A 9,610-nucleotide genomic window follows, 5' to 3' on the forward strand; every position below is an offset into this window, starting at 1 on the left:
GCAATACATCAAAGGCTGTAAATGACAAAGTTCTTATTCTCTCTCCTCTGATCCTGAGCACGTAGTACAGTGGGGGAAGAGGTGGCTGGTTACCTTTAATGCATTTAAAACCAAGCGCCTATCTTTACATCATCAACACTCTGATCTCCATCTGGCATCAATTGAAATTGATAGCTCTCGTCTAGGAGAGGCCCCATGTTTTGACAAGCTTCTGGGCTTGACCTTTACTCCTGATCTGAAATGGAACATATACATCAAGTCTGTTGCCAAGGTCACTGGAAAGATGGTGGGATCCTTCTACCGCTCCAGAGATCTCACTTCTGATGCAATTCTCTATATAAAAGCCAAGTACGTCCAAGGATAGAATACTGCTGCCACATCTGGGCAGGAACTACTAAAAACAGCCTATCCTGTCTTGACAGAGTACAAAATAAACTTTGTGGCTTAGTGGGGGGGGGGCCTTTTCTCTTCCCTGCAACCTCTCTCCCACAGAAGAGACGTTGCGGGCTTATTTTTGTTTTATCGTTATTACCATGGCAGGTGCTCGTCTGAGCTCCAATCTCTGGTCCCCCTCGCCAATCTTTCACGATAAATACCCATCTAGCTTTTTTTTTTTTTTTTTTTTTTACACAGTGATCACCACTTATCAAGGCCCGGAAGCCACTCAGGGATAAGGGTTATTGCCCTGAGACCACTGTCAAAAATTTTCCCGACTCTTTATCTGTGCCTAAATCAAAACAGATTCCATGAGCAAAACTTTCTTAGAACTGCACGCCTGTGGAACTCTCTACCGCTTGCCTGTTTCCCTCCTGACTTCAACATGGATGTCTTCAAGTCCAACATAAACAAATTCCTTATGAACCGCCCCCCCCAAGTAATGACACTATCAAATCTCCAATACTTAAGTAATGATCTTCATGTAAAAAAAAAAAAAAAAAAAAAAAAAATAGGGGCGAGATTTTGTAGTCGATAAATGGAGTTTTCAGATAAAAATCAATGGTTTCGACAGATTTTTTTGTCAATTCTAAGTTATAATATTAGCTTCCAAATCATGTAGTCGAAATTACTTGATTACTGAATTATTAAACAACTGTAATCGTGTTAGGTGAAAAATTGCCGTCATCTTGTTTAAATCAAAACGGAAAATTACCTCCCTTTTGAACTCTTGTCTTACGATCGTTTTCAAATTCTATTTTTTATTTTCTTTAATTTTCTACCTTATCGATTTTCGTAATTTTTTTTATATAATCTTAAAAAATACGAATAATATATAGATACCATTGTTTTCATGTTGTACGGTATCAGAAATTTCGTCCTAATAGTGTAGAAGTGCCAAACATATTAAAGTCAAAAGATCAAACAATAACGTTTACATAATTTTTAATACCAAATTAACTACTGGGACAGGCAAATGTAATAATTATAATAATACTGTATAATCAGTAGTTGAGGTGTGTGTGTTTGTGTGTGTGTGGTGGGGTGGGGGGAGGTAATCGATATCAATTTCTAAATAATCTATTATTTAAAAACAGCACCGGCACCGCCGTCGCCGTCGTCCTTCTCACTAAACTGATCACGTTTTATTTATTTTACAATTTCTACTTTCACTTTTAATTATTTTACACAAGTCAGACACCTCGGTACCTACAAAACGGATCTATTAAATCTGGCAGTGATAGGGGAAAAGGAGAAAGAAGCAACGTTAGAAGTTAGCGTCCTCCAATGCTGAGGGTAAACCGAGCTGAGAGGGAACGGAATACCAAGGTCTTAAGTACGACATGAAAAGAAACTGGAATCTCAAGATCTCCATTTCTGTGATGCTAAGAGCAACCGGATGCATGAAAAAGAATTTCAAATACTAACTTGCAAATCTACCCGGTGGACCAAGTGCAAGAGAGATACAGTTTCATTTAAAAAGGAACTGTTGATATCTAAAGATTCCTCGGTTGTTAGAATGTATGAGATAGCGCGTGAATGTCTGGCCTCCGGTGGGAGGCTCTATTCTCAGGTTGAACAAAAAAAAAAAAAATTAAGGGGGGGGGGAGGTAAATATGAAAAATTACTCCACCCTCGAAAATTTCTTGAAACTTATCACTATAGGTTTTCGGGGTCGCTGAAAACGAAAATAACGTTTAAAATTACGGCAAACGATTAGTTTCCAAGATATGAAGAAATGTTAGTTTTTAAAAAGTGTGTGGGGAGGGGGGAATCACTTTTCTATATTAAAATAACGTAAAATGAGCACCCGCTTTGTGGCCACGATTTTTATTCGGGGGGGGGGGGGGCTTTCTTTCCACCCTCGGTAAATCCTTTAAAATTGTTACTAACGTTTAACATTCCAAGAAACAAGTAGCTTCCAAGATATGAAGAAATGCATTCACTTTATGGTCACCTGTTTTTTGGGGGAGGGGGATATTCAATTATAGAATACGTATAGTTTTTTTAACAGGTGCTTATACAGTTTAACCGTTTTAACGTAAGTAACGCGCCAACATTAACCGAGCAGAACTAATATTTTACAAAAACTGTTTACATTTGGTGGGAGGCGGTGGAGGGGCGGCCGCCACAACACCGCCCCTCCATCGCCTCCCACCAAATGTAAACAGAATTTTTGTAAAATATTAAACAGTTCTTCCGCTCAAAACAGTTAACTGCATAAGCAACTATACAAGTTCTATAATTGAATATCTAAAAAAAAAAAAAAAAAAAAAAATTTTTATAAAAGTGACCATAGAGTGCATTTCTTCATATCTTGAAAATTACTAGTTTCCTGGAATTTTAAAAGTTAGTGGTAATTTTAAAGGATTTTCCGGGAGTGGAAAGAAAGCGAGAAAAAAAAAAAATCGTGCCTACAAAGCTAGTGCTCATTTTACGTTAAATTAATATAGAAAAGTGACCCCCCACTTTAAAAACTAACATTTCTTTATATCTTGGAAACTACTCGTTTGCTGTAATTTTAAACGTTATTTTCGTTTTCAGAGACCCCGAAAACCTATAAGAGTGGTAAATTTTAAAGGAATTTTCAAAGGCGGAGTAATTCTTCATATTTACCAAAAAAATAAAAACATGTTTTGGGCTATATTGAAGGGGTTAACTTCTAAAATAACCGACAATTTTTTATCGGCTTGTGTCCGATTTGCCGAGTGAGTGACAAATTAATTCCCTGTTTTAATTTCATTACAAAAGAAAAACAAACAAAAAACAATGTCGTTAAATAGAGAATATTACCGAAGAAACCGAATATAAATAGAAAAAATTACTGTCACCGCTGGGGGGGGGGAGACAAAACTGGTCGATAAAATTTGACAGTCATGTGTGGAGCTAACTGCTTCAATGTAATAATTTTTAGAATTACGAAAATTTTATTTAGAGTTAAATACTTTTCGCAATATGAAGCTAAAAAAACTATAATCCATCAATCAACGATTTCATGTGGTTTTCATATTTGTTTAGCATCTTTTCGTAAATTTATTAACATGAATTGAATTTATAATAAGTTGCTGGATTTAATGATTAAAATATTTACATTGTGGGGAATGTCTAACTTATTTGTTTATTTTTGACAACTCAAAAATCGCTGTTGCGTATGTAAAAAAAAAAAAGAAAAAAAAAGTGTCACACCTAAGAATATACAATTACATGTTCTATGTGTGTGGCATGAATGTAATAATAGGTTTGACAACTTATTTTAAATGGTTCACGTGGATAGAGAACAAGAACTAAAATATATTTCTATTCTAGATTTACCATTATATCGGTAAAAAAAAAAAAAAAAAAAAAAAAAAAGTGTAGAATACAAAGTAAATTCCCATTTCAGTCACCTAAATTATTTAGAGTAAAATTACACGTTTGATACCACGGACCGTGCTGAAATAATATTTAGAATTATATTCTGTACTTTGACTTCATATTAAATTGTCGATTTAATATGAAGATCATAAGAAATGAATTTAACTTAAAAATCCTATCTAATAATATACAAGTATTTTTTGTTGTTGTTGTTTACTTAAAAAAAAAACAAAAAAAACTTAATAACCCTAGACAAAAATATAGTCGCCATCTTTATTTAAGTCGAGAAAGGCTAGCTCAGGAAGAAAAATAACTCCCATTCATAATCCTGTCGTTTATTCAGAAAAAAAAAAAAAAAAAAAAAAAAAAAAACTAGTTATAGTTTTTCGTTAGCTAACCTCTTGTTTCGGCGGCACATTTACGGTTAAATTCCCCAGAAATTTTTGTGGATTTAATTAAAAAAATATATAATAATAATAATAATAATAATAATAATAATCAGTACAAATAGCACAGAGGGGTGTGAAATTAGTTTTCAGTTTTGAAAAAAATTAGGTCACGTGGTACTCAGTCGACGGTATCACAGCAAAGAACAGACTCCTGTTTCGATCCGTGCGGGCTTTTAGCCCCCCCCCCCTCAAGTTTTTTCCTGTAATTTATTTTTTTTATTTACGACTTTTGGAGCGATTCTCGGGACTCCAAAGGAGAGAACAGCATGGTGCTATCTTTGTAAGCTCCCATCACACACACTACCAATTCCACTTGAATAAGTCTTTAGGGTAATAATGTCACTAAATAGTATTTGTGAGCGATATGAGAAAAGATGTCCGTGTAGGCATTAAAAAATGTAGCTTAATCATTGCATGAGTAGTCATTCCAAGTAAAACTAATTTTACTCAACTTGAAAAATGCACTTTTAAAATGTGTAAACATTGAAAGGAAAGAGTAATAATGAAGATGGCTGCTACTCGCAATTTCGTAGTGCAAGTAGCAGCCTTGAACTTGCGATTAAAAATCAAGAGCGAGTGAAACGGAACGAACAAATAAATTCGGCGAAATTCTTTGTTGCATCGCGTGCATTTATTATTTTCCATTTTAAATTATATAAAAAAAAAGGAAAAATAAATGTTTAAATCATTTTTCATGTTTTTTGGGTTTTTTTTTTCCATGCATTTATTCTACAGAAATAAAAATAAAAGTTGTTTTAATTACTTTCCTTTTACTTATAAAAATTAATAACAGTTGTTGGTAATTTCACTAAATAGAGTTTTTGGGTGGTATGTGAGAAGTTCGTCTAAGCATCAAAATGTTTCATCTAACAGTTTAAACCAATATCATAAATTCAGTTTTTACGATATATTTGTTTATTAAATTGTTCGGTGAAAGTACAGAACACTTACAAAACACCTTCTCCGTGTTTAAGAATTGGTTTCTAAATAACAACGTTGTTATTTCAGCGCTGTAATGTACCGTTATTTGTGTTTTTACTCATTTTAAGGCGTTTATAAAGTTTGAAATAAAGTAGTACAGAGTTGTTTAAGATGGCGGAAATTCCTCAGAGTTTCGGATGCACGTAGTTTCGACTTTAAATAAACACTAAAAAATAAGTTAGGTAGAAGAGTAACTTATAGTGGCTAACAAATGCCTAAAAGAATTGGGTAAACTGTTACATACTTTCTACCTTAATCACCTTTAAATGACTTTCATTACGGTTTTCGGGTATGTTGAAAATGAATAGCGCATTTAAGATTTCCGCAAACAACTAGTTTTCCAGGGGTTAAGCAATGCAATTCCTTTGTTATCACTAGTGGCCATTGTTGTACGCGCAAGCAAGCGCATATTTTTAGCCATGCTATCCATGTTCATTCAAAGGGTTAATTTTCTGCTTGTGTTGTGACCGTCGACCGAGTACCACGTGACCTTTCCTCTAAACTAAAAACAAGGTTCGAATCTCAGACCCCTCCTCTGCGTTATTTGCACGAAAAAATCGTTTAAGTAAAAATTGTTCGGAAATAATGAAACCAATTTCATTCTAAAATAATTTACGAGACTGAAATAGGAATTAACTAGGTACATGTTAGTAAAAATAAATAATTTTTTGTTCACTTTATAATAATCTAAATATTGAATGGTGCTAGTGCAGAGAGTGATCCGCGCTATTTTTTTTTTTTTTTTTAATCGTATTTCCAAGTTTAAAGTTATTTTTTTATTCGGTATTATTATACAAACACCGTGACAGGGTTAGGGTTAATTCGCTGTCACGGTGTTTGTATAAATTTACCTTTTATTCAATTGTAAGGTTGAAGTATAGAATAGGTACAAAACACCCTCCCCTCCCCATGTTAAGAATGGCTTTTTAAATAACGTTATTTACGTCCGGATCACTCTGTACCTATTGAATACATTTTTGCGGGGTTCTCCTTTAAAAATCATTTGACAATGCATTAAAGAATGTTTTTTTTTTCTTTTCATGAAATCGGTGTTCTGTGAATTTATTCGAATTTCAAGAAGTCGATTAGGGAATAAAGATGAAAATTTATTGGTCATTTCAATAATGAAATTAAAACATGGACCGCACGCGTAAGAAACACCGTAAATGTAATGAGCGGTCTGTACTATTTGTATTTCGATTATTCGAACTACTATTCTCATTACATCCACAACATTTCAGCAGATGTAACCTCCGACTTTCTTCAGGCGTCTTTTTTTTTCGCACTTTGGGGGCCTATATGAACTTGAGAACCAATAAATACCGTATTTATGCAGTTTACGACTGGGCGGACCTGAACGAGCTCCCCCCCCCCGTCGTAAAATTATAGTAAGTAACATTTTTTTCATATTAGCAGGAAATTTTTGTTTTTAAGTTCATTTAGTGAAAATAACGTGGGGGGGGAACTTAATTTATAACGGTCTATTAAATATTTCTTTTACACCACAAAAATAGCTTAATAAGGAGAGTGTTGTTGCTGTTGCTGTTGCTGATTGACCGAAAAGTGGGGGTATCAATTTAATGGAACGTTGGAATTTAAAAGTGATCCTTCACGTTAAAAGTCAGTAAATAAACTTTTTAAAAAAGCTTTGGAGGATCTGAAAAGGGTACCGAATTCCCTACCCCGCAAGAACGGCTTTCGGAACCTTCCCATGTTAAGAACGACTTTAGGAATAAACACCCAACATCCCTGTTAAGAACGGCTTTCGTTTTTTTTTTTTGCAATTTTTTCTGTGGATTATTATCGATTGGACACTAAGATATAAAGGGGGGGGGAATTCTCGTTCAGGTCCGCCCAAACAGCAATTTTCATCAATGTGCATTGTTACTGTGCTGGAAATAACATTTAGAAACGCATTCTTAACATGGGGAGGGGAGGGTGTCTTGTAACTATTCTGTACTTTCACCTAAACAAATTATCGTAAAAATTGAACTTAAAAAAAATTAATAAAATAACGCGTAACAAGCTCAAAATTCCAGAACGACAACGAAATTGTAAAAACGTAACTATCAATTTATGATTTAACTATTTGAGTGAGGGGGGGGTAATTAGTGGGTGTATGTACTTATGGGTACAACGTAAAACATGATGGGGAACGTAAAAATAAAATATGAATGACTTACCCCTTTTTGAGGCCTCTTCGTAAGTGACGGCCGATAATTTCGCATTACCGCCGCCCATCCTGATGCTTTATATGTCCGTGTAAAGTGAATGTGGGGGGGGGGGAAATGGTAAATCACATGTAGAGTTATCCGGACCCTTTCCTTGGTCCCTGGATCTATTTTCTTTTTCTTTTGAATGTTCAACGCGCGATCCTTTCAAAGTACTTTCCGTTTCGACTTTGAAAACCCTATCAAAACAGGGTACCTCTTATATATACACACATATATATATTAAATCAGCTGATTAAATATATGTTATAAGCTTGGAGTTTCAAGTAATCAATTTACATAAAAGCAGACGTACCATTTCCAAAACGGGGTTTCGATTTCCATACACAACACACACGAAATCGAAACGATGTGTTTGTGCAAACGTCAACATATCAGCCCAAACTGAAGGATCCTCCAAAGTGGATGGGGACCTGTTTTAGGGACCCAATTAGGGTCGTAGGACACTTACATGTTTAGACCTTTATTTTTATTTTTTTTTTTTTTAGACATTATGTATTTTTTGCTTTTGGTAATGATTATTCCTTCTTTACGTTTTCTTTCCAGTGGCAAAGAAAACGTAAAATTGAGAAATTAAAAAAAAAAAAAAAAACAAAAAAAAAACGTTATACGTATATATAGTATTATTATTATTATTATTATTATTATTATTAGCGTTTCCAATAACAGTTGTTTTGTCGTTTACATACTAAATTAATGGCCGTTGCTGAAGTGATAGATGGTTAATAAAAGGTCCTGGAATTAAAGTATATTCCGGTCAGATCCCACCTCTCTCTACCTCTTTCTCTCTTCCGAGAGAGAATGGTGTTGATTCAGCTCTCTGCTTTCTTTTCTTAGCGTAATTCCAATAATAACACTGGACCAAAAACAAGAATGGAGACGTGGTGGTGCTATAGAATAATAGTAGTGGTTGCGATGGTGGGTCACTATTTACCAGCATTTCAATACAGAGAAAAATAAAGTCCAGCAATGATTGTGAACTGGGGGTGACCGTGACAATTACAGTTAAGTGTGGGACTGATGAGGAGGTACAGATTGTTACTGCTACTGACAATGGAGCTCAAATTGTCTCCAACAACTACTGGAGTTACTGTATCAAACTCCATTTTGGCTCATGTGACATATCTTCCAAAGGGAGTTAAGCACTTTCAATTCTTAACCACAACTTCCGATCCGGTCAGGTGATATATGTTAGATTTTGTTATTAATCTATTTGTTTATTTATATATCTATATAAACGTTTTATTTTGTTCCAATTCATAAATTAAGGTATTATAATATTTTAAATAATAATCATAATAATTAATTTTATATTCTATGTAATCGTAAAACATTAAACAAATATTTTAAGAGATCGAAGGGAGATAATTCTACTTCCGGTCCGGTGGCGTAATTTTAAATTCCACCTGATGATTTTTAAATTCTTCAAATATTTGAATATTATTCATACTTCAAAAAAATTAAATTATTAGATTTAATGGTTGAAGTGCATATGATTAGTTATATATTGCATACTATTTCATTTTATTTTCATTTTTTTTTTTTTTTTTCGAGTATAACTAGTAATTTTTGGGGTGATAAAATTGAAAAACTAATTTAAAAAATTAACATTCTTAGACTTTTGAACCAATTTGAATACTTGGGTTATTTAGTGCATCGTATTGATTTCAATCAATTGTTATTATGTTAATAGTAAAATGATCACTATTCCCGCAATTATGATCTTTAGTATCATCGAATTGAAATTAATAGGGTGCACTAAATGACCCAAATGTTATCATTTTTTTTTACTCACTAGGAATTCTTACACAGGCCATCATCAGCGATTACTCACCAATGATAACCGGTGTTTTTCCCTAGAATTTGGGTGACAACAAGTCTCGCTGGGTTCACACTACTTTGCGCCACTTTCGATAATCTTTGCAAATGACTTTCCGTTATCACAATAGCCACTTACCATTGATTTCTCGCTGGCAATGACCATTGGTCCTCAATGGAATTTGGATAGCAATAAGTCTCCTCAAGGTATCAGTACTGTTCACACTCATCTAGTGGAGGTCTGGTTAGTGCTATTCTTTCTTGATTTTTTCATCCTCCTTAACTCTTCATGACTATCTTGTGTGATATCAGTAGAGGCTGATGCCTTTTTTGTGGGAAGGA

At 34.1% G+C, this 9,610-nt stretch overlaps 1 protein-coding gene across 1 annotated transcript in view; it reads right to left on the reverse strand.

The window, feature by feature from the left end:
* LOC145276906 (ubiquitin carboxyl-terminal hydrolase 32-like) overlaps positions 1-8,571 on the reverse strand; it is a 477,530-nt gene extending 468,959 nt beyond the window's left edge. Inside the window, exon 1 of the mRNA XM_080128370.1 lies at positions 7,403-8,571. Within this exon, the coding sequence (XP_079984496.1) occupies positions 7,403-7,460 (58 nt within the window). The 5' untranslated portion in view covers positions 7,461-8,571. The remainder of the gene's footprint in view (positions 1-7,402) is intronic.
* Positions 8,572-9,610: the final 1,039 nt, after the last annotated feature.

This window comes from Euprymna scolopes, chromosome 1, assembly GCF_053919585.1.
Source record: "Euprymna scolopes isolate OS-2025 chromosome 1, ASM5391958v1, whole genome shotgun sequence".
Classification (NCBI taxonomy): domain Eukaryota; kingdom Metazoa; phylum Mollusca; class Cephalopoda; order Sepiida; family Sepiolidae; genus Euprymna; species Euprymna scolopes.